At 39.9% G+C, this 26,520-nt stretch overlaps 1 protein-coding gene across 4 annotated transcripts in view; it reads right to left on the bottom strand.

The window, feature by feature from the left end:
- slc6a9 (solute carrier family 6 member 9) overlaps positions 1 to 26,157 on the bottom strand; it is a 58,545-nt gene extending 32,388 nt beyond the window's left edge. The window contains exons 1-2 of one of the 4 annotated variants that reach the window (XM_036596079.1): positions 26,019 to 26,157; positions 15,303 to 15,594 (exon numbers count right to left, since the gene is read on the bottom strand). In XM_036596079.1, the coding sequence (XP_036451972.1) occupies positions 15,303 to 15,332 (30 nt within the window). In that variant the 5' untranslated portion in view covers positions 15,333 to 15,594; positions 26,019 to 26,157. Of the gene's footprint in view, positions 1 to 3,353; positions 3,682 to 15,302; positions 15,595 to 17,046; positions 17,301 to 25,952; positions 25,973 to 26,018 lie in introns of those variants that run through there. The other 3 variants (XM_036596081.1, XM_036596080.1, XM_036596078.1) reach the window with 3 other exon arrangements.
- Between the last annotated feature and the right edge of the window lie 363 nt (positions 26,158 to 26,520).

The following is a 26,520-nucleotide window of genomic DNA, read 5'->3' as shown; positions in this document are numbered from 1 at the left end:
CTCACACAGATCCCTCTGTATTTTATTGTTAACTTTTTCTCACTGATACATGCTTACGTAACAAAAACCCATCAGTAGATTTGCGGTCTACCAAAATGGTATAGCATAAAACAAAGCAGTGGCCAAAAGACAGAAGCTGTTAGTGGGAAGAGTGCGCCTTTAATTTTTCCTCATTGTGAAAGCACGTCAGGCTCAGTTGGAGGTGGCCGCCATGCAATTACAGCTCCTTGCTCAACTTCTTATTAGTCCAATTATTAGTGAAGCATGTGGCAGGCTCAGAGATGGCACTAGACAATGGGGAAGGCTAGAGCACAAAGTCAGCGATACGCACTCCATTTGAAGGTAATGTGCTCGCAATAGAAAGTGAAGCTCAATTAGGAAGATAAGCTGTTTAGATACATTAAAAACGTATTTACTTACAGTTGTATGCAAAAGTTTGAGCACTGCGGTCAAATTACATGTTCTATTCATGTTTTAAGTGATAAGTTAACACATCCTCTACAGTGAACAAACTTAAATATGGCACTTTTCTTCCAATTTTAGTGCACAATTTCTAAATATTTTCTGAGTTTACCATATTGGAAAAAATGAAACATAAAATACACAATGTGCCATAACATTTGCAAAGGCCACAATCGTGTGATATTTCAGATAAAAGCAAATTACAGAAACTAAAACTTTAGGTTATTTCATGTCCTTAAGGCTTCCTGTATAGTTTATGTGTAGCTTCCTTAGTAGCCACAATGGCAGAACCTTTAGCATAGCTCGAAAACAGTTGCTGAGTTAGCCTATAACTATATAGTAGCACAGTAACCTTAACCAATAGTTGACAGCAATATACTATTGGGGAGCTTTTACTTAGCATAATAATGTTTTGCCCCAGTGTCACGATAACAATGTTAACGATACAGCAATTTAGTGTTCAGTGATTATCTCTGAAAATGCCTGGCGAACACTTACGGCAGACCACTACACTACAGAACACTAGACAATTAAACACAATATCAATTAGCGACAAAAAGGCCTTTGCCCGCCAGACGAGGATAAGGGTGAGGTTGTGCTTTAGGTCTCAGAATCAATCAAAGCAATTCACAGGGGAAGAGGAAAGAGTGACCGGCACCATGACCTCAACACATCTCGGCAGCTTAGCATCAACATTTTATAAGGAAGGACTTGACCAGTGGCGCAAAGTCCTTCACAAACACTCACACACAAACACAGACATGAACCAGAGGACCAGGTGCACCTGACACTCCCTCACCCTTTAGTGTCAGTCTATGTGTATGTGTGCGCATTTGTGCACACGTGTGTCCTGTCAGATAAATCAGTCTGTACAGCTGGCCACCTGAATCAGTGCACTCACAGCGAGTATGAAGACAGCTAGCAATAATCAAACTAATGGGCTAACCTAGCACAAACTACTGTACAAACCCCACAGAGTGTAACAACATTCCCTTACTGTCACATCACGCAGACAACAGAAACAATATAGTGCTCAAAAGTCTTGGGACACTTTACTTGGGACGATTTATGTCTTGCTGATTTATCACTTTCCAAGCTAAAATTATCATCATTTATTCCTTCATATCTGTTAAAAAATGACAATCATCAATAACAACCAGTTTCTTTAACTGAAACTCAAAACGATCTGAATGATTTGACTGAAAACTCAAGTAAGTAAGTAAGTACTCAAACCTTAGTGCTGCTTTCTTTTATGCATGTTCATTTGCACAACTGATGCTCAACCAGCACTGAATCTATTTTTGGATGGGCAGAGCGAGGCAGGTTTTGAACACGTTCTCTTTCCACTTTTGACATCAGTACATTTTTTTTACATTTGATTTTTGAATTTTCAATGTATCTGCAGTCTTTCTCCCAGATATTTTGTTACCAAGTGACAACATTTTGAGAGATTAATTAAACTTTATATTTAGGTTTTCTAAAGAAATATCTTACTATTAATGAAATTTGGAGTCAAGTGTAGAACTGTGCCTTTCTAGCAGCAGTACAGGAGATGAGATCTCTAGTTTGAACATGATGTGTGACCCTTTGGATTAGTGTCTTAACATTTTTTTTTCAAGTAAAATGTGGCATTAGCTGAAAATTTTCTGTTTCACAACTGCACTTCTCAACTGCACCTAGTTTTGACTAATTAGATAAGTAATGCCTAACACTCAAAGTAAAATAAAATGAAAAGCCAAACAAAGTTACAATCAAGTTGAAAAGCATATTTAATGAAAAACATCTTTAAATGTCATTTCAGGTAGGAAAACGTGGCAGAAAACTGAGATGCACTGCGGAAATCCCAAGGATGCTCTCCTGCTTCCAGCCAATATGCTGCTATTAATCGGACAGGTTTCATTTCATAGTATAATTTAGGTGTTATTAACAAAGTTCTAACAGTGGAAAACCAATGAGTCTTAGTTACAGTCAAGTTAATTTTAATACATTCCAATTCGCTGCTTGATCTAAATGAGTGCTTCTTAACCATGGTCCTGGATTTCTCCTGCCAGGTATTTTTTTTAGGTAATAATTAAGTAAACACAGTTAATCTCAAGACGAAACAGAAACACACACTTTGTCCCCTTACAAATCTTATTTGATTAACAGTTTTTTTTTTACATTTACAATTTCTTTACATTTGTTGGTTGCAGAAGAAGCTGCTGCTGCGCATAAATCTGGGAGGCGAAATGTGGCTTACTGGATATCTGTACCATTAATTTCCAACAAATCTTCCTGTGGATTGTTTAAGTGATAAGTACCCTGGCAGCTAAAAAGGGAGACAGAGGAAGAGAGAAGGGGCATAAATATGAGCCAACCTCCCCCCCACAAGAAAAAACAGCCTGGACACTTTCCTCCTCCTTCTCTCCGTCATTCTCTCACACGCAGTTCTCCTGCCCACTTCCTTAGAAACTTTATCACACAGCCCTTCTGCCAGTGCCGAGCAGAACTTCCCACTGCAATTAGTTATAAAAACTTTTCAGCCGGCCCACACGTGGTTTGGTTTTTAAAGAGCTGCAGTTCTCTTTCTCACGTGGTCCACGGACTATTGAGTCGTCACAGGCCCCCTGAATGATGGCCGAAAAATAAGGCGGTGCAGACAATGCTTCGCCTTGATTAATTCAATTCTTTCAGGATGCTGCACCGTCGTCCGGGCAGCTCAACACAATCGCCGCTTTGATGCTTGGGTTAACGTTGCTCTCGCACCCTCACTCAGGGCTTGCATACTTCTCAAAAAATTATCCGCTCAACCATTTTTAAACTTGGTAGTTTCATTTTCAAAGTAATGTGCAATAACTGTACTGTCATATTCCTACTAGAGGCGCAAAAGTTACTGAAAAAGCTGGACTGACCTGATCGGCCCGACAAGCCACAATGCTGTTGGACTCCGACATGGTGGGACAGCACACGCCGTTTCTCTCTGTATCACTTGCGAGTTCTTCATTCACACCTTTTCCATCCGCTTCCATAGAGAATGCGCGCGCGCAAGAGAGAGGAGGGGGCAACAGGAGGAAAAAAAAAACAACACCCTCCTTTCGGCCAGGCTTGATTAATGCCTGAATTATTTTCACCTCATTTCATCTGATGGAGTTCTGTTTCCTCTCCGCCTCTCTCAATCATTCGGCATGGAAGCTCTCTCTCCCCCTCCCACCCTGCTCTCCTCTCTCTCTCTGTCTTGCTCATGCTCCCTCTCTCGTTCACTGCCTTCCCTTACCTCCCTTCCTCTTTTTAAGGCCCTTTTCTGCTCTACTTTAAGCTGCAGAAAATGCCCCCCCAATCTACACTTGGAGGAAAAAAAAGAGAAAACCCCGGAGCAGATCCATAGCCCCTTGCCTCTACCTCCACCATGAATGGAGTCGTTGTCATTCCAGCACCTTGGCTGCATACTGAGTACTGGGGAAGCTGCTAGCTTAGCTGCCTGGAGCAGGGGCCCGTGCCAAGCCCCTGAGCGGCCAGCCCGCAAGATGAAAGACAAGAGCGAAGAGCCGTGCACTTCCACAGGGAGCGCGCTACTCCTTTCTCTGTCTCTCCATTTCTTCCACTTGTTTTCAGAGCAGCTGCACCCAGACCACCAACGCTCTCCCCATTCACAGACACTTGACTCTCAAATCCTCATCCTTGGACGTTGCCAAGTCTCCAGTAAGGTTCCCCCAGAAAGGCAAGAGGCAAGGGGGGTGTGACGCACCCCATCCCTCCATCTGCACTGTGGATGGGCAGGGCCGTACCCTCGTAATTCATCCTCTCTTTCTTTGGGGGGGGTCAAAAGATTTCCTACTCTTTGTCCTCGCGGGCCACGACCGGTCAAACGGTACTTTGCAAAAAAAAGGTGCTGTTTGCCGGAAAGGAGCACAGCAGCACCGCAATGCATGGGAAAAAAAGATAAAGAAGAAAAACGGAGATCTTCACACAAAAGAAAGCTTTCAATAGCTGGTTCTTGGCTGTTGCCCGGACTGAATATCCTGTTAGTGGTGTCAGAAGTTGACAGGGATCTGGCCCTTGGCCTAATGAGCATTTAATGAAGGTGAACGACGCTGGGAGTGCATTTGATGAACAGCCCTCAAGAGTTAATACGACGAGCTGCGGAAAAGAATCATTTCATGAAACATTTGTAGGAAGGTAAAGGGGCAATGCAGCAATACTTACTAATAAATAACATCTAATTGTAATATGTGGGTGATATTACACATGCTGCTTTTGGGCTCACCAGGGACACTAAAAGCCTACAAGTGTCAACAACTCTACTTTAGATACCGCAGCATTCTGCAAATAGACAGTGAAGCAACAGAAGGTCAGACTACTTTGGATCAGTCATGTTCCGAAGAGTTCATCTTAGAACATGGGGTCGGAAGTGTAATCCCACTGCATAGACTCACTCAGGTGAAGTAAGTGTACGAGGTTACGTAAAAACTCTGTGTGGGTAGTCTGGTGTTCAGTCCCTCTGTGGTCATGCCCGCAAGTCCGTCTCCCAGCTGAGTTCAGTTTAGCTCAAACAGTGTGCTCCTCATTTGTGACTCTAGAGCTTATGCAACAGTAGGCTCAATAAGCCCAGCTGTCATATGTTTGGTAGTGATGTGTGAATTCTATACCGCTTCAGTGAGGTACCACACACACACACACACACACAAAGGAAGATGTCAGTAATTCCTGCTTCATCACATCTTTTCAGTTCATAGGCTGATTTGCTAGGGGATGACTGGCTGTACTTGAAACACATTCCCTTTTCTCCGAATTCCATTTCATCATTTCTGTGACAACATGAATTGGATATATAAGTGGCATTAGCAGCTCAGATGTATTTGCCTGAAAGGTATCTGCATGTTAATCTATCAAGTGAAGTTTTCAGCTGCTCCTAAAGCTATGAAGAGCTAGAACACACTGCCTTTGTACATGAGCCATGCTGTTTTGGCATAATCTACACACCTAGCACCTCAAGTGTGCATGAGACTACAGTGAATTAGCGTGTTTGTTTGTGTGATTAATTCTGCCGTCCCATGCACACGTTCTCTCTTACACACAACACACAAACACTGCTCCAGGCACTGCGCTGCGTCAGAGCTACAGGCCTGCCAGGGAGGGAGTTTGACACCAGTGGTCATTAGGCTCTCCAGGGGCCGCAGCCAACTCCTATTAGTCAAACAGCAGCATGTCTCACCACCCGCCGCACAATAGTGCTCTTCTAATGAGGATATGAGCACTGCGCTATGTTGACAGCTCCATATCAATAGCAGAATGGAGAGCTGTTTGAAAGAGGGAGGGCTATGGGGATGTAACAAAAAAGGGACACATACAGCGACCAGCCTCAATAGGGCAATCCCAAACAAGTGTGCGCACTGAGGGCAATTAGCTTTAGTAATTGGATGGTTATATCAGGTGTTTAGTACTCATTAGGGAATGCAGATGTCAAACTCTGTAATTGCCCAAATCTGTTAAAACCTGTTTTGCACTGTTGTCTTAATCCAAATTAGCAGTAAACATTCAACAGGACCGCTCTTGCCCTCCAGTGTTCTCTTCAAATTAGCTGCTCTCAGCTCTACAGTGACCAGGTTGTTTTGGCGATTTTTAAATGATAGGTCATTTAGGGGGGATGTGTACAAATGCACAGAAAAGCAAAACAGGTAAAAATACATCTTCCAATTTAAGCTGGTCTGTAGTGGCTGTCAGGCATGTAAAATGCTGCTCTGTTTTCATAGATCATGCTAAAAGCAGATGCTGATAGACCACTTCAGAAATGTTATTAGATCACCTTGCTCTGGGCAAAGAATTTTGCAATCGGACAAAACCTACCTTAAAGGGCTAGTTCACTGCGGACTAGCGCACTCTTTATTTTTAAGCAATATTTTGTCATTTAAAGTCTGTTATCATCCAGATATCGTTGTTTTTGAATCCTGTCTAGCAAATAATAGCTACCATTCTGATTCTTGATTACATCATCGAGTCAAAACCTGACTAAAGAAAAGGCTATTTCTGGACGCTGAGAGTCAATTACAATTGGTCTTTTCAGTCAGAAGTGTTCTCCTGGTGATGAGGATACAGATTTTGATGTGTAACATTCACAAATTATCCCTTTAATAATGCTTATCCCAGTCATGTTGGACTTGATAAATGGACAAGTGGAACACTGAAGTTTCTATGTTTAGAAACTAGCAACACAGTAACACTGAGTTTGCTACAAGCACACAGACCCTTTGCTAGCAAAGCACCTGTTCATCTTCACACTGAACGTTCATAGCTGGACTTCATTAGAGGCATAAATAGGCCTGAACTGCCAACACTTAATGCACAAACATCTCGCACAGGGTACTGGATATGCCCTTCAAGAAAATTGGTAAATTTATAGCTGAAGAGGGAGAAGGTTAATTTGAGAGCATGGAGTATATAACAGTAACGAGACAGGGATGGTGTGAAATTACCTAATGAAACATGGCAAAAAATAGTTTGAAATTCATAGTTTGCTTCATTTTGTAGAAACTGATGATTGCAAAGAGGTAACTGCATAATCATTTATTATTCTAAATATTATTTTTAAAATTAATAAAAAATAATAATAACAAACATTTGCCACAACCTGGGTGATTTCATACAGTACACAAAGAACATGATATAGGAGGTGCACAGATGAGGGAAACAACACAAACGAGAAAAAACAAAAGATAAGGGTCACATAAGACTGAATTCAGAATCCATTAGAGCCGGATCTGAAAACCAGAGAAAGGGACAAGCAGCCATAAAATTCGCCAGGGAGGAAGTGCAGTTTCAAGCAGCCCTGCTTAACCAGGTATTTCCTATTCGAGGCACGTTGATGCTATTGACAAGCCAAACAAGAGAGCCTCAGTGAGGACTAAAATACTACTGCTGACTAAAAATGTCACTTTTTCAAACTTAGTGCCGCGCTTTGATGCGCCGCCTCTTTCCGCCGCGCTCCCTTGCCCCATTTACAATCTCGAGTGGCATGTCCGAAGCACACAAAAACACTCTTAAACAAACACACAAAGCGGGGGATCGCAGCATAAAGCAATCTACTCGCACGATTTTCAACCCCTGCACATGACAACAATGCAACAGAAAGACCCACATAGCACACTGCTAACCAACTGCCTGCTTATGTGCAGAACTAGAAACTCAGTACTTCAGCCTTCCACTAGATCTAACTTAGCCTTGAGAGCAATCCTAAAAATGCATAAGACTGTAAACTATTGTTTGGGGCACTGAAAGTGTGCACTGTAAACTCTTCCATTTACTTCTATCTACAGAAAGCAATCAAAGAATTTTCCAAACCCAAATTCCAAAAGTGTTCCCCACTGAATCATACTAAGCACATCACACTGTATGTTTACAGTGCCTTACTGTCAGTTATTTGGTCTCAGGAGGTTTGTGAAAAATGATCCATGGCTCATTTAGTTGCCCTTACTTAATTTAGGACAACGCATAGCAACGACTTCCCATAAAGGAAACAAATAACATCAACATTTCTATTTACATATAAGGTCTGGTGTTGAAGAAAATTTTAGGGCTCCTTTTCCATCTGTTTGCAATATGTATCTGCGCTTTACACCTGATCTATGTGCACTGTCAATTTTTCCAATGCTCAGTTTTGTGTTCAATAGGCACTTATAGTGTGCTTACTACATGCTAAAAACATTCTACTTAAAAAATTCTACTTAATGTTGTAAAGAGTTAAACTGTTCTTATTTAAGGGAAAGTAATGCTTTGACTGAAACAAAACAAAGTAAAATAATACTTGATACATTTTGTAACGCTGCTGAAATTTTCATAATGGATCAATGGTGAGGAGCTAACACCATTGTTTCATACAAAATCACTTTAGATCCTTTAGATTCCCTAAAGAACCAGAGTCCTTGGTCCTGCCTTCATCTTTTCAGCTGAGCCTACATGTTTTAGGTCAGGGGACTAGCCATTGTAAAAGCTTGATTCTGTGAACCATTTTTATGGATTTTTTTATGGAATATGCCTTGAATCATTGTCCTGCTTCAATTCAAAACACACACAACCCAAACTTAGCCTCAGCTTGGCACAGAAAATCACATTTTGGCCTGTCTTGGTATTTGATGGGGTTTACAATGTTATGTATCCAAACAAGATTCCCAAGACGTCTGGAAAACAATCCCACATTAAATATCCACCACCATATTTCACCTTAAAGTTCATAGTATATTAGGTTCTTTCCTGCACAACCATGGATTTTTCCCTGCATAAATCTTGCCTGTTTTGTTTGCGCTTTGTCTTAAAGACCTATTTTGTTTCATCTGACAGATGACAAAACCTGGTTCAAATCGAAGTTCCAGTGATCTCAGCTGAGGTTTGACAACAGATAAGTCTTTCTTCCGGAAAACCTTTCCAAAAGTTGTTGGCATGAAGGTGGCAGCTAACTGTACTTCTGGAGAACTTTGGGATCCCAGGGTGCAATTAACTCTCGCAACTGACTCTTGGAGAAGGTTTTGTCTCTCAAACCATGCTCCTGACTGCGCATGATGGGTAAAATAAATTTGCATTCACTTCAAAGCTGGCACACCAGCTTGCTTTAAAAGTGGAGATGAGCATTTTCAGATGTTAAGCTTTTTTCCGTTCTATAGCCATTTCCTATGGGCTTAAGATTACCTTGTCTCATTTCATGTTTATATATTTACCCATATTTACCTATGATTAAAGATAAGGATATTTGACCTGCATATCACCTAATAACCCCAGGACACAAGAAGTCACAGGTGAACAGATGAAGTTTTCATCTGTATGCTTTAAAAATTACACATGAATGGGAATTTATGTAAATTTAAGATTTTCTAGAGCCACAAAAAGAGAAAATAACTGTGGCACATTCGTTTTTCAAAAAAAAAACTATTCTTGTTGTCTGCTAGTCTCATTATTACTCAACTCTGGTTGTTAGTGTAAGTACAGCAATAGGAGAAGGGTGAGTATGGAAGCAACGAATGACAAAACTGACCGATCATCTCCCATCAGCTGGTGGAAATTTACTATTTGTGCATGTGATTTTGGATGTATATTACAGTGTTGCGAGACATTTATTGTGCCAGACACCCTCAAAAAGGAACTGTGGTTTACTCAAGAGGAAGTGGAGTGTTTCAGACTTACAACTGTGATATTCCAAAGCGCAAATCAAAGAAACTGAAGAGCTGACGTTGACTGAATTACATATAATTACAGACTTCACACAAAAGAGACGTATCTACCAAGAAACAGTATTAGTAACAGAAACATTAAAGAAATCTCCATCAGAAACTGCACTGAATTAACCACAGAAGCTTCCATCTCACAGTATGATCCTATTACATCTCTTTGAATTCATATATGTGTCCATTATTGCAATCACCTTAATTTCCATTCACATTAAATTACAGCTCAATGAGGTGTTAAGGAGAGCGTGCAGAGCTTTTGAAAAAAACAAAAAAAAAACGCTAGCTTCCTTTACAAGTTTTGCTGTCAGGTTGCTAACTTCAGAAAAAGAGGACAGATTTCAATAAGCAAAATGGTCCAAGTTTCTGTTTAGCAGGAGGCAACAACATAGAGTGTCCGCAGAGAATTTTAATCCTGCTAGCTTGCTGGAATCTTAACCTGAGCACACTGAGGGCCAGGCAGCACGGGGAGGTCAGAAGAAGTGCCACTGTGGCACAACTTATTGCTTGTGTTGAAGGGAAACAGAGGGACAAATTTATGGAGTTATGGTTAAAAAACAGCTTCCTGAGCCATTCCTCCAGTGCGCGTGTCTGTGAATGTGTGTGTGTGGAACAGCACGAGTGTGTGACGTCTGCCTGGCCCAGCAGCTTTCAGGGACACAGGAGAGCAAATTTCCAACGCTTGGATTAAGCTGAAGTTTCCATGATAATTTCCCCTCCCCTTCGTAATTTGGCTGGAAGGGCCCCAGCTGCTAATTCTTTATAAATAGCGTGTAGCACAGATTGCCTCTGGGGAGAATGGGGCTCAGTGGAGAGGCTTGGGCACAAATCGAGCCGGAAAAAGCACAACATACACATTTTGACAAACATATGGGACCATCACTGAGGACGAAAGCGAGGTACATGTGACTTTGACTTGCCTCACGTGGATTCAACAAAGAGTGAATTAGAAAAGCAACAATCAAGTGTGGTCAACTGTCAAGCTGTGGAACAGGGAAAAGGTATTTTTTTAATTATAAAAAATACTGTAAAAGCTCTCACCTATATACTTCCAAATGATGTAACAGCTGAGACCACACATGCTAATATACAACAGAAGTTTGAGGGGCACTCAGTCACTCATGTTTGGACAATTCAAAAACAAGCAAGCTTCAAAGTGAGGTCAGAGACCCTGAACTGGGGGCAAAAGAGTTTACAAAGGATCAAGGCTGGTCCTTGCAACACAAGAATATGTGGGTAAAGGCAACAAGTGGAAGAAATTACAAAAAAGGCATTACATTTAGACACTGTTTTCAAATCGTTAAGCAAGAATTTCAGTTTCAAGAGACCTTTCAATATGAAAGCATCAAAGTGATAAATAAGGCTGAAAGGGGGGGCTCACTGTGGGGAAGAAGCCTGAGAATTGTGGACCCCTCCTTGTCCCATGCCTGTATGTCCTATTCAGCCCAGCAAAGGGGGAGCAGGTTGGACTCAAGCGCAACAAATTATCTAAATATCTTGTGAAAAGCCTTTGAGGGATTTCAATTCAACTGTTAAAAAAAAATAATAATCAAAAGAACAACGGGAAGATTTATGAAGCCTGGTGGGTGGAACACGATGCCAAACAGCAGCCCATAACTTCAGCAGGCAAGGAGGACAAGTGTCTTTTCTCCCTTTTTTGTCATTGTTGGTATTTTTGTTTAGCTTCAGCAGAAATGTAGGCACTTCCAGATATAAAAGGAAAGAGGAAGAAAAACAGAAAAACGAAATTTTCAGCTTGAGTGGTTTCTTCAAACGAAATCCAAAGGCTGAGCCTCAATGGGGTCTTTTGGCGCTTTTGGAGCTTTTTTTTTTTTTTTAAGGAAGCGCAGCAGTGGACGTGTTTAGCATTTGGTGGCCCTTGTCCTTCCATTGTACCTTCACCACAGTGGCTGCCTACTCCGTGGCCTGACCCCGGCAAGGCGCACTGTACTGCGAAAGGCTCAAACTTAAACAGAAATTGTGTTTGACTTCCCCTTTGCTCTATCACATCTGTTCCCATGCCCCCGAAGGCACCAACGATGCATGGCTCACAAAGATGTGAACACTCTAGCAAATTCTAGGGGGCGACTGACAGCTCAATATGTTCCTTACGTAAGCCCAAAAGTTCTGCTAGCAGAGACACAGAGAGGAGAGGCTGGACACCTCAAAATGCTGCTAGACATGTGTGTTAGAAAGTTTAACTATTACAGTAAGGAAAAGTAAAGGTAAAACAACTACCCTTGTTTAATTCCATTTTTGAGAAAATAGAGAACTTTAAAACTTTTAATGAGATCTGTTTCGGAAGAGTTGTTTAGAGCTTGTATGGTTTAGAACGTGAGCTGAGGTCTGAGAGCATAGTGCCTCTACACCACATATATACATATATATATATATATATATATATATATATATATAAATATATATATGTGTGTGTGTGTGTGATCAAATATTTGGTTCCATTTTATGTACACTTCACAGGAAGCAGTGCACCCCCCATGGGACAGGCTGGCGCACAGCATCTAAAACTCCGGACAAGTGAAGGAGCTGGGGGGAGCAAGGGGTTGACACAATTAACAGTTGCTCTGAAACTGCCTCATAGACTGGGATGGCCTCAGGTGAAAAGCTCAAAGTGTTATTCTAGCTCATTATTCAGCACTGTATAAAAACTCCATAACTAATTATTATTATTATTTTTTTTACATTTACATCACTTGAAAATACTAGCTGCCCTTTACATTGTGCACTGTTATGTAATGATAAATGGACCAATAAAAAAATTGAAAAGCAAGCCTTTAAAAATTGTTTTTTTAAACATTAAAGAACATTTTGTTTCTGAGTTTTCTTATAACAGCAACAATGTGCTTACAGCTGCAGCCACAGCCACATTCTTCATTTCCTGCTGTGATGGAGTGTTGCTGGGTGAGCAATAGAAAATAGTCATGCATGGATGATAGGCAGTCAGGGAAAAAAAACACAATGTGCTTAGCGTAGCTGATGTTTCATTGTCAACACATCAAGAGCCTCTTAACGCTGAATAGCTCCTGTCCGAGATAGGGAGGAGGCAAAGCCTATTCAAGGCCTTGGCACAAGCTTGGTGTGCTATTGTGCTGCATGACAGTACAAACACCCACCTGCTCTGGCAGATTTAGAGACACTTCTGTTGGTCAGATACTGTAAAGTAAGCAAAACTCTCCCGCTTTCAAAAGGGCCAAAGCTCCTTCAATAAGGGCACAGCTAAGAGAGTGATGGACAAACAAATCCACCAATCACAAACTTAGTTTCCTGCTGAAACATGCCTTAGCCTCTTTGCCCCTAGGGGCATAACCCAGAGAGCTTTAAGAACGAGAAAGGCTAATAAAATGTGGCGTGCCAAAAGCCCATCTGTCCACAAAGTCAGGAGCAATGTGTCCACAAGTAATAAAAGCAGGCCATAAATGGGCCCCAGCTTAACAGATAAGTTAAGTCTTTCACAACGCTGGCGTGGGACTCAGTGAACAAAAATAAATAAAAATATAAAAACACAGCTCATTTGCACTACTGCACAAAACATATATAGAAGCAATAGGTCAAAGATATTAGGCTAACGCTTTAACACAAGCAGCATCAGCCTTCACTTTATTACTGATCTGTCCACTAATGGAAACAACCAGCCAACTCTATTCACAAAACTCTCCACTCCCGACATACAGTGTCAGACTGAAACTAAAGTGCAAGACAAGGCTGGCTGGGTCAACACTACTGCACAAAACATTTTGGAGACATATGTTGTATGACAAAAATGATACATAACAACGCCCATCCATTCACAATCACTATAGCCAATCAGATGAGGGAAGGGAGAGTAGGAGGATCTTGGAGGATCGTTTATTCACTTTTCATCAGAAATGTTTGAGCATTTACATGTTTACAGCATCACCAGACACAGAGGAGTCCAAATTAAAGGAGGAACACAGTTAAGAATACAGGTCACATGTTATAGGACAGCAGCAATAATGCTTTTGAGATAACTTCTCTAATGTGTTCTTGCAAGCAGTCCTCTCATTAATGTCAATTTTAATTATCGCAGAAAAAGACTGAAAGAAGAGGAGCATAACACTGCAACTGCAGGAGTGTGGCAATGCAGCATAAAATGCAAGCAAACCCAGAATGGTATAACATAAAGAAAGTGAAAGGACAAAGTCACTGCATGTCAACTATAATTTGGAACAAGAAGCACTTACAAACTTACTAACAAAAGTCTGACACAACAAAATACACAAATGAAAAGCTGCAATACAATTCTGCAGCAGTGCAAGGCGGTACAAATTGTGTTCACTTAGTAAGTTTGGTCTAACTGTGAAAGCTTTTAAAATGCAGTTCAAAAGCCGCATTCGAAGTCACTGGCGTGTTGCGCTCTGGCTGGAAGCCAAGGACACGATTGTCCACTCACAATACCATCACCTCCCTCCACAGCAAACATTCGGACTGTATACCTGCTCCTCAGAGCAAAAACCTAATGCCCCAACCACACAGCAGACAGAGAATTAGAGGTGCAGTGTCAGCAAATCACAAGCATGGAAGCTGGTCTGACAATGATGAAATGAATAACAAATTATCTAATATATAAATATATAAAACACTCTATTGACAAGCATTTATAATTAGGTTACCAATGACATGAGAAATTCTGATGCATAACCTAAATAATAAAACTTCTGATTAAATAGATTTATAGTAGTCAAATGGAATCCATAAAAACGTTTTCTGCATTAAACTAACTCCATTTGGGCCAAGCAAGTGACAGAACTAGGACATCCTATTCAACTACATGGCATCAAACTTCTCAGGCAGTTACATCTGACTTCTGTTTACCCTTAGACCACTCTACTCACAGCATGACATACTCAGCTTTTCATAAACTCCTGTCTACATCGGTGCACAGGGTCAGATGCGTCCTCAGCACAGTGAATGCTGAAACACTGCCACAAATAGCTGTGCTCAAGTTCCGCAAATTCAGATTTATACTTTAGGGCAAACACTCTCAAACACCACAGCAGTTGCACATTTTATCATAATGTGTCTAAACTAAATTCAAAATTTTATTTTGCTGTCACAATTAACTGATGCTAACATGATAAAACAGAATCTGTAGCTGTTTTCCCTTGATCTAACATGGTCTTCTGGCTTGTTAGGATCACAGGACTAATATACATTTACCATAGAAAAGCACAGTTTTAAAAAAGTTTGAACACATTTTTGAACTTTAATGCCATAGTGACTGGCTAGTAATAAAACAACTTTTAAAATTTGGAATTTTATATGGGCACAAGACAAATAAAATGAGATTACCCCAAAAAAATGCAAAAAAGTTTGTTTGTGTTGACTAAATGTAAATTTCTTGTACTGATGCGTAATCATCTGTTTTAGTAGCAACATGTGGAAGTGTCAGTTCATGTTGGCCATTTGCAATTTGCAAATAAAAAATTATAAAAAAAAAAAAACCTCCTTCAATTACTGGGTGCCAAGACTTCAGTGATAAAAGAGAACTTTAACTACTCATCAATATGCAAAATATAAAATGTCTACAACAAAAGTTAAACTTTGTATCTTCTCTCTTTCTTTCTGTCAGCAAAAACAGAGAGAAAAAGTGATGCCATGAACTAAGTGACTCACCAAAATGCCAGAAAACTGTTTCTCCTCCATTATGGGGAAGTGTTCTCTCCTCTCTCAGAAGGATGCCCGCCGGCAGCGGCTCTCTGCTTTCAGGGACTCGTCCTGCTGGGGGCTGCTGGGTGTGCGTCTCAAACCTCGGTGTGTGTCTCCCCCCTGCACTCTCTCTCTCTCTCTGTCTTGCAGTCTCTCTCTCTCGCTCCTCTTGTTCACTTGCTGGCTACTTTGCAGTGCTGGGCTGAAGTGGCGTCTCTGCTTTGTGCTAATTCTGTGCTAATCCAGGAACTTTTCTATGCTGTGAAAGGGACATGTGACAGAAAGAGGAGGGAGGGGCAGAGGCAAAGGAAAAAATACTGTTTAGCTTCTTACCATGTGTTTTCCTATTTACAACAACCATTTCATAATGGCAAGGGTGAGCACATGGAGAAGAAGAGGTAAAACTCACTGTAATGGTTATTTTCTAAAGAAACTACTTTTTACCTTTCTTTTTTCCCCCTTTAGGACATATTCTGATATCCTGTTAATAGGCAACATAACTACTAAAAATACACTTACTCTAGGCCCTTCTAAAGTTCCTCAAAAGGTCCTTCTCAACAAACTGATTATCATCACTAACATACATAAGCATGTCACACATTAAACAGCCACAAGCTGCTACCGTGGACAGTTAGCACTTCTGTGTTTCAGATTTCTGTGTCTCACAATTCCTGTGCTCAAACATGACTTGCACAATTCACTGAATCCCTAATCACACTAGAAACACACGGAGGCCCTTATCACTTATCGCTACTCATTTGGCTATCAGCCAAAGACCATAAAAACACAGCAAAAAAGTGCTTACTTCTTGGTTCTAATCTCTAGAAATGTAATTACCCCCCAGATGTTTTAGAAGCACCTCAGCAATTAACATTAATAATAATGTGTATTGTTCAGTTGATTTAGGTCAAGTTGTTAAGTAACATTAAGCTTGTTCATCAAAGATTTACTCACATATTTGTGATAAATATTACTAGATTTTTGTTTCAGTGTTCATGGCAACAGTGAAGCCAATAGTGAATTACCAGTCCAAATAAACTGCAAACAATCATTCAACTCTAAAATACCATTCAACAATTTCTAAATGGAAGATGAACATCTTTTAATGATTGAAGCCATTTGTCATATTCACTATTCAACAATTTCTAAATTAAAAACACAATGACATTAAAATATCGGTGGGCTCAGATCATTTGGAATCCCATTCACCCTGACAGCAGTTACTACTGCAGGTTCTGAGTGACAGTCACCAGTCTCTCAGACTGACAGGCTGGCTGGAATCAATACCTGCAACATAACAGAATGCCATGTGTTGGGGTAGAACTTTCAAACACCACAAGCACATACACTCAGATTCAACTGCGTGCATGTCAACCTGACCTAGGCAAAACTGGAATTCAATGAAAGAAACCAGATACTTGCTTCTACGGCCACCGGCAGTGTGAGGCAGAAAATAGATCACAGCGTAAAACAGAGAAGTATAAATCAGCCCCTGGACAGCGCCCCACAAGGTAAAACTTATTGTAGCACAGTTCAATTTGCCATGGAACGAAAGCGCATGGCGAAGGAAAAAAAATAGCATGTCCAAACATAGACACCATTCATAAATCATTTGCACGAGTGAACCTCATTGGCCCTGGGTAGTTTTTGAGCCCAGCATTGTAAAGAAAAAAAGCCACAAACCACAACTAGGTTAAAAGCCAAGGCTTACCATCACAGACTGCCAATGACCTTTTTTCCTAAACAGGGAGGAGACTGCTGCTAGGCAGGCCCTACTATGAAACACTGATGAACCTGGTCTGAGAAAACCCCTTGTGAAGCCCCTCCAGTATGTACACCGGAAACCAAAACATGCACCCTTTGGCGGGTGAGTCAGAGGGGGGGATTATGCGTGGAAAAATACAACTTTCTCACAGAAATCACATATCCCATGTGTCTAAAACTACAGAGGTGTCCAGGTTAAGCGAGGCTGCTTTGTATCTGCACCCACGGCCCTTTCTCCAGGACTTAGCTCAATAGAGATTTCTGACAGGCTGACTCATAGGATGTAGACAGCAAAACAATCATTAATAAAGATATATTCTTTTGTTCACATGAGAAATGTTTCCAACACAACAACAGATATGACTACATGATGTCAAATAAATGCTCTTGGCTTATTGGCTGTAGGTGACTGGAAAAAGAAGTGGTGGTCTTAGATGTTAATTCATAATACAGTGAACAATCTTCTGCTTTTAGGTTAAGCAATGCCTGAACCACGTTATCTCTGTATGTTAGAACAAATTACAACAGGTGCTTTGAGCAAAAGCACCAAATTTGTGAACCTTTTGTTTCTGTCGAGAGTTTCACTGGAACAAAAAGATGTGCGATAAAGCAAAATCCACCACCAAATGGCATTAACACGGTAACTAAACACACGGTAACACTAAATATTCATTGGTTAAACATCTGTGAGCAGTGGAATAGATCACAACAAGCAAACACTTCTGTCACAGAGAGTTAATTATAGGTACTACTATAAATTTACAGAAGCATATTTGACAGTAGCATATCTCTAGCATGTGTGAGATCTTTACCACGTGTGAGATGTATACCAATACAACATGCACTATGATAAACACAAGCCCCTTGTACACAGTGTTAGTATGTCAGTGTTTGTGAGCCTAACTAAATAAATAAAAATCTACCTATTAGGTACCTACATAGTGAATACATTTTACTTCTGTAGAAGTCCCATATCCTAGACCTGATCTTGTAAGGGTTTTATTGTAAACAGAAAACTACTGCCAATGTAGTGCACTAACTTAGGCTTGCAAACACATGATTGCTCTGCTACTAGACTTCTGTGGCCACACGATACGATGTGCTGAATCTCCTTTTCTCCACCCTGAACGAGATAACATACAACACCACCCAAAAAAGCGCAATGGATGCATGATTAAATGAGTACACAGTACTTTTCCACTGCAACAGAAATGTGTGACCATCCTACCAGGAAGTGTCACTGTGGTATGTCACAAGCTGTACTACCAATTTAAAACAAAGTTTAGTATATCACCCAATCTTAACTAGGATTACAGCAATACTGTCGCGCTCAATTGAGCAGTATGCTTCAATTCATTCAAATGATTACAAAAAGAAAATTAATTGAGTCAAATACATTAGATCTATAAAGGTATATAGAATATTACCCTCTACCTGGCTAGTACTACTACCTACCTGGCACAAATAAGCATTTTCCTTTTTACATTTTAATCAGGAACTGAAGCCTGTTTGACACACAAAAAAGATTATGTCAGCATCATAGATCTTGACACAGCAATATCAAGACCTTTAGCCACTTCTAATTCTGTGAAGCACTGAAAAAACATCCTACAACTACTAGACAAGATATTTTTAAATCAGTCAAGCATTCAGTATTTTGTTATTTGCAGCTAAAGGTGTGAAACTGAAGAAATCCAAAGCTCAAAAACTGAAATTAATTAATTAATAAAATTCCCTTACTTGTTTAAGATGAGGTTCTTCATGCTATCATTCCCCAGAAATGCAAAAAGGTTGACAGACTAGACCTGCTGACCCACTATGCCCACCTGGCAAGTGACTAAAACTACCAGCTTCCCAGAAACTGGGACTCAAAGAGATGAAATACAAAGAGATGTATATGTAAAAATAAATATGTAAATAAATGAACAAGTAAGCTACTACTTCTTAGCTTGGTCTTCACCTGCAAAAAACACAACAACAACAAAAAAAGCTAACACATTTTCCATAAACCAGTAAAAGTGGTAATCTCTAGAAGGTACAGAATTTCCTTATGTTAATCTAGTCCCTTAACCTTCTGTAGACTTTCCCGTATGCTTTAGTAGGCTATCACACAACACAGTTCCCACCTTGGATTCCCTGGTACTCCTTTGACACTTATTAGTCACTGAAATGATCCACCAATGAAAAATTGATTTACAGCTTCAGAAAACCATCAAGAGGCTGCACTAGGTCACTTTTCTACTGTAGAGCAGAGATGCCTCAGAGAAGTTCAGTGATAGCTGCACTGCATTTTCTGATGTTCAGTGATTGCGGGCTCAGTTGACCTAAATACAGACAGCAAAATGATGCGCCACATAGAGATGACATAATGAGAAAGTCCTATCAGATAACGTCTTGGAGCTTTAGCAGGTTGTTGCTGTATTTAAAATAGCCCCATTCAGTGTCATGGACACTCCAATCCTATTGGGAATCTTACTGTTCTGCCTTTGCCCTGGGCCTCTGCCTTGACCATCTGCTACATCTGTATCTTATTGATCAGGACAACATTGTCTGTAGACTTGTCTCAAAGCAAAGGCTGGGATACACACAGGTTCAAGACAAACACATCACGGTTTACTGATGTGAATACTGCAACACGTTTTAAATCTTATGTTTAAAAACAGTTAAATAAAATCTACTGTGTCCTTCCGTTTCTCAGTGATGGAATAGCCTTCAGTGAAGTAAGGGCTGATACGCAGCCTTCTTCAGCATTCTTAGTTTTGAGATACTGCTTGTGTGCATGTAGTCCCTTTTCTTTATTTCTGAAGTAGTATATGTGTTTGCATGCGTTTGACAAATGTGTTTGACGTTCTTTCCCATGTCTTCCTTTTCTACAATACTGCAGCATTTTTTCCTAAACTACAATGACCAATTTGCCCTTGTTGTCTCAGCTAGTCTGCATACTGACACCTGGTACCCATAATGATCTTGATTATCCAAGAGGCCCTAATAAACAAAATAACCTGCAAGTTCCTGGGTGTTACAGAGTAAGTACACTACAATGGGGATGTCAACTCAGTCAGACCATGAAACAAAGTGAGCAAGCACTGTGCAGGGCAGACTTGCCAGAGAACATTAAGATAGTACCAACAGGTCTATCCTGTATTGCATAGAAGCTGATTCAGCCCCCTAGGCACCATTTTTCTTTCTTTGGGCAATATGAAGGGACTCCAAAGTCAATGAGATGCTATTAGAACAAAGTCATGGCCACATACAAATTCAAACTCAAGCAAGATCAAATAACCTAACTTTTATCTTCAAAAGATATTACAGACAGCTGTAGTCCAGCAGTTAAGACCATACTTGCATAAAATATATACATGAAAAATTGGAGTCAGAATGTAGGTCTCATCACTGTACAGGGACAGTGAAACTGAACACAATAAAAGATCTGCCCTCTGACCAAGGCTGACTCTTTTTGCTCATGCTACGTGAACGCAGCAAGTAATCGGACACCGATCATAATACTCTATAAGCCAGAATAGAAATTCTTGGACCTTTCCTAGTTTAGATTTATGTATTAATCCGGGACAATATTTATCAGCGACACATTAATCAACACAAAGTAATTGTGCCAGTGTTAGCCAACTGTCTAAATGTCAACTGTAACTATGAAAGGCTGATGTTATTAGCCAGTCAAATTTCCTGTCATCAGCTAACATACATAAAGTTTTTGTACCAACAAAATTAAAGCATGGTGTCCCACAAGGTTCCTCTTCTTAGACCACTGCCGTGAATGCAGCCGTTAGATGCAGTTTTTTTCTAGAACTTGTCAGTCAACACAGATGACAGACCTTCATAAGCGTTCCAAATGTGAAAAGACATCTAAGACTGGATGTTGAGTAACTTCCTCTTACTTAATTCAGACAAAACAGAAGTGCCTTTGCTTGGTCGATCTAAAAAGATGAAAATAACAGGCAGCAGAGCTTTTTTAATGACTATGGATTTGCCAATGTAATCTCTGTTGCCTTGCATAATGATCCCTGCTACCTCTAATGATCTCAATTATCAACAATGTCCTAATAAATATACTTAGGAAATATATCTTGTCTCAGGTTCCTGATTGTTACAAAAGAATTTAATTGTAAAAGTGTAAAATATATAATACATTGATTATCATCACATAACAGTTACAATGTTCCATGTAAAGTCTGATGGGAAATGTAGTGGAGCTGGGGCACAACTTAAGGCAGAAGTAAAATGGAAAATGGCTTTTTTAAATAGTTAAAAAGATTGAAGTAGAATGTGGTTTTAGTAGTTTCTCATATTACAATAGCACTGTTACTACACATTAGATATATAAGAACGTAGAATGTGGATATATATCTAATTTGTAGTAGTTTCTCATATTCCAATAGCACTGTTACTACAAATTAGATACATATCCACATTCTACGTTTTTATACCACAGAGTGTTTCTTCATTTCTGAGTTGTGTGCGCACGGGTCACACACAGCACACCAATATCATTTTAATTATCTTCATGGTGCCTGTAACATAACACTGTTTTAATGTATATATATCGCTGTTGTCAGAAGAAAACCTTGTAACTCCAATTTCGATGTTTTTCATTTTTTGACATAGTTGGAAAATGCCTGTCATCCTTTACATTCTCTGTAAATTTCATGATGAATGGACTAAAAGAAATGACCCAAAATGACTTGGAAAAAAATCTGGTTCCATTGACTTACATTAAAAGTAGAGTATGTTTTTTCCTTCTCCTGTAAAGTTACCATTTTGGAGATATGAGGTTTTCTTCCAACAACAGCAATATATAAATAATAGCTAGAGCTAGCAGGCTCAGTAGCACAGCCTCCACATGGCAAGGTTAGTTTTAACCCAGTGTTACAACTAAGCCTCCCAATGTAAACCAAGAAAGAAGCTAATATCCCCTGCATATAAATTTAAAATGGTTAATTTGTTTCCCAAACATTTTTGCACACATTCATCAAAAAACTCACTATAGATATTGTGTAAATAAAATATATTTCAGTTCTTAATATTTGCTGTTTTTCTCTGTGGTCGAATGTGACTCAGCCTCTTTTCACTAAGTATAATTATTTTGATTAATGTATTTTTTATATTTAGGTTGGAAGACCTGTTGTTCAAACAGCATGGAAATGTGTTGCAATCTATTACAACTAGCCCTGCCTAAAGTCTAACATTTGCGCTCATAATGCTTTCAGCTAAATTTTTCACAAACAGCACTTGAAATAAGTTCACATTTTCAGTTGTAGCAGAGATGTGTGTGGCTTGTATAAAAATAGTGCTTGCTCAAAAAAAACTGTACTCCAAAAAAATTGGGTAAAACCATAAAGGGTTTAATTAAGGTTGGCTAGTTTTTTCACCATTCTTCAACTGGAATGTTGGGAGCTCATGCATAATAGCACATCCCCTGGAGTAATTAGTACATTCCCACTTTGCACTCATCCAAGAAAAGATATACTGAGAATATGATGGTCTAATCCCATGGATTGTACTACAATGAAAAAGGACAGGCAAACAGTCTGGAAATGGAATTTGATGTTTGGGTTAACGGTCTGATGAGGGGGACAGAGACCAGCAGCTTCAATAATACAAAAGAGCTACACACAACTTGTGTAAGCTATTCTGGCATTTACAGGGTCAAGCTAACCATGCAGAAATCACTTCTCCCTGATCAACAGCTCTTGGCATGCTGAACAGGACACCCCAAAAGCAACACGGACATACCACTGAAGGACCATGCAGTCACCCATGCCCTGAGGCCATGGTGTTTATTAAAAGACCTTTGGGAACATTTCTCCATGACTTGCTGTTTTTCCAGTCATCTTCCTCACCGTCTTCCTACAGGAATTCCATCAGCACTGATTCTGACTTTTGCAATAGACCTCTACTATTACATCTTTACATAATTACAACATTTTAAAGCACCTGCTGCTTTGAAGTGACACAAAGTAAATCCAAATGACTGAATGGAAAGTAATTTAGCAAAATGTCCACTACTAACAATTACACTACACAGTCGCACAGTACAGCCCACTGGCTTCCCCTAGTATGTATGCTGAAGCTTTCAGTGCTCTGAACCCCCCGACTTGATACAAGAGTGACATATGATGTGGTTCTGCAGCATCTGCCATGGTGATGGTGAGGAAGTTCAGTGTGGTTGTGGGTGCAAGATCCCACTATGACAGCACAGTCTCTTCCAGCATAAATTGACCATCACTGCCCAGCCCGAAACAAGGACAAATAAATTGGACCCAGATGTAGCAATGATGTGAAATTTTGCGGTGCACAGGATCCACTTGGTGGAGAAAATAAAACATCTAAGCACGCCTACCATCAGCCTGATGGACAGGCCTGTTTAAAAACATGTCAACAATTTGTGCTATTTATGCACCACAGACTGATTCCAGTAGATTGTAGATTATATTATAAGTTACGTAATAAGTATAGATAAGGGGGGAACCTCCGTAAATTAGCTCCTCCCTCTTGGCTGACATCCAACTCAACATATACACACACTTGTCTCAACCTGTCTGGGTGTCGTTTACTAAAACCAGCTATTCTCTCTTGCTGCCTCTTCTCAGTTTGTTATTTTGGCCTTGGGTCATTGGGGAGTTTCGGTCATCAATCTACAAAAACATACCACCTCCATGCCTTCATTCTTTAGGTTTTTGACAAATCTTATTAGGCTTAATATACTTCATCATGAAGTATGGTAAGCACAAAAACACAGATGTCTGCTGTATTAAAAGAGAATTCCATCATTTTTGTAAAATCTCTGCATAATTAAATCATTCCAACATAAACAAAGTCATTCAGAGTGGTTTGATGTGAAATATGACCTCAAGAAAACAGGAAAACCATGAAAATGAGTATTTATTGTAATAATGTTTATATATTTAAAAAAATTCTAAACTCAAGTATAAGGACAAAGGTTTCTACAAGTGTCTAAGTAAATGCATGTTTCATTTTAAATTAGTCTGAAAAGTCAGGTGGTACAATCAGTAAATGTAAAATGATGTAACCAGACCAGTACTGGTTTGATAACACTGACTATATTTAAGATATAAAATGCATCCATATGTATAATATACCTCTGCAAATTAAATCCTCAGGCCTAAAGTGGCAGTGCTCTACATCCCTATGTAAGGCCGGTAAAGTGACTCACTATAATAAATTTACAAGAGCTCTTTCATTAAAAGGATAACAGTTTGTTTTAAACATTAAATAATATTAGCAAGACCATTAAAAAAAATAACAGGAAAACATGGTAGTGCACTAATTATATATATCTGTGTCCAAAGCTCTTTCAAAACACCTGATACACTCAACATCAGACCTCCCAATGACAATGTGTATGGCCATTCTGGTAAAACAAGTCAAACTGGACCTCCGTTACATAAGAGCTCTGAGAGGCAGAGCGCTATCTACATTCATCAAATACCACCTTTTACTGTGGCACAAATACATCACAAATGTAACAAAGCAGGGGTGTAAGGCAAAATGACTGACTACAGCTAAGCATACAAGTATACATATATGTCTATATATGTATATATATATGTCCAAAAGTACCCAGACATCCCACTTAATTAGTTAATTCAGCAACTTTAAGATGCACCCATTGCTGATACAGACATTCAACGGCGGACTCAATGCTTGTATATTTTCCTTAGAAAAGTACTGCCAAAGAAACAGACACTCTAAAGCTACCACACATGAGCCTGAGATCACCATGACCAATGCCAAGCATCAGCTAGAAGGGTATACAGCCTGGGCTGTAGAGCAGTGGAACTGCATTCTCTGGAGAGATACAGCATCATCATACCTTCGGGATGACTTGAAACAGCATCTATAATCCAGAACTGATTATCCAACATCAGTTCCTGACCTCAGTAATGCCCTTGTAGCTGAATGCAATCAAATCTTCACAGAAATGAGGACGTCTAATGTAACGCCTTCCCAGAAGAGTAGAGGCTGAAACAGTGCCATACACACTGATGGCTAGGAATGAGTCTGAGCAAACTGTTCATTCACAAATGTTGTCAATTTAAATCAGATGGCATTATATGTCACCTTACAACTGAGGTATTGTGCTGACTTAAAGGGGCATTCCTTGGCATGTGTTACTTTTCATGTAGTAACAAGTAAGTACTATGTACTATTTTGTAGTGCAGTGCATACCTTAGCCTCACTAGTTTAACAGGCTTCATGATTTTTTGGTATTCGGGAAATAAAGAAATACACAGATGTAGAGGCTAGTAAATACCAATGTGATATTGGGCTAGCAGAAAAAAACAAACTACCCCCAAGTATCCACCACAAAGGCCTTGTAGATTTGCAAGTTCTTCCCACCCTCAGGATACATCATGATCAGAAGGGGGGGTCCTTGTCTTTAAACTAGATAACGCACTCTAGAGACTACAGTGTAAATAGGCATGTTAACAACAGATGTAATAGTGGTTATATTTTAAATTTCAGCCAAGGTGCCCCTTTATGTTTTGATGTCATTATAAATTAACAACATTTACAGCAAGAACCACCTCAGTTTTACTTTAATAAGCCAAACCTCAGTTAATGCCCTCAAACTCCCTTTGACTCCGGCGGTTATCTTAGCTCTACAGCACGAGCACTAAAAATGCCGGTTGATGTGAATATCCGTGTTGTGAGATTTAAGACCGGCTTGTAGCGGCTTAAAGCCTATTGTGTGGCTTTCTTCTCCTGTAGCCGACCAATAACGTGGTTCAGGCTTCCGCAACCTCTTACAGGACATTTAAAACACATAAATAAATTATGAAAAGTTATGTTTTAAACGACTTTTTAGCCTACCTCAAAAAATTACCCCAGGAACATTCGGCGGCAAACTGTAAATAAGCGGCGTTTTTGTGTTCTTACCATGGCTTGGTCCTTTGTGTGGGGAACAGGGCTCAGAATTCAGAGCTTTCGTTTGACGACTAGAAAAGTTGCATCACCTTGTAGCAGCAATTTCGTCTGACAACAATTTGGCAGCTCCTTTTTATAAGACAGACCCTCCTTCTTTGTTAAAACGAAACATTCAAAGTAGACTCGCACGCCGCGCGCGCCCCTCCTCCTTCGCTGTGGACCGTCCCATTCACGTCAAGAAGTGACTGACTGCTTGCGCTGCTGGTTTTCATGTGAAAAGCCTGTAGGCTGTTTTTGTAGCCTGTTACTATGATCGCTTCGTGCTACCTTTAAATGTCCGCCATGTGAGGTAATTACCACCACGCGGCCTTTGTTTTCAAAGAACTTTCAGCTACAGATGCTTAAATACAGACTAGCTTTAATAAACTGAATCAATGACCGGCGGCGACAAGTGGTTCAGCTACAAGTGAGACATGTTTGAACACAAGTGAAATAGTTTCATGAAGCGGCGTAT

The sequence above is a fragment of the Colossoma macropomum genome, unplaced genomic scaffold (genome assembly GCF_904425465.1).
Source record: "Colossoma macropomum unplaced genomic scaffold, Colossoma_macropomum, whole genome shotgun sequence".
NCBI classification, from domain to species: Eukaryota; Metazoa; Chordata; class Actinopteri; order Characiformes; family Serrasalmidae; genus Colossoma; species Colossoma macropomum.
This window is presented reverse-complemented; position numbering and strand designations above follow the sequence as displayed.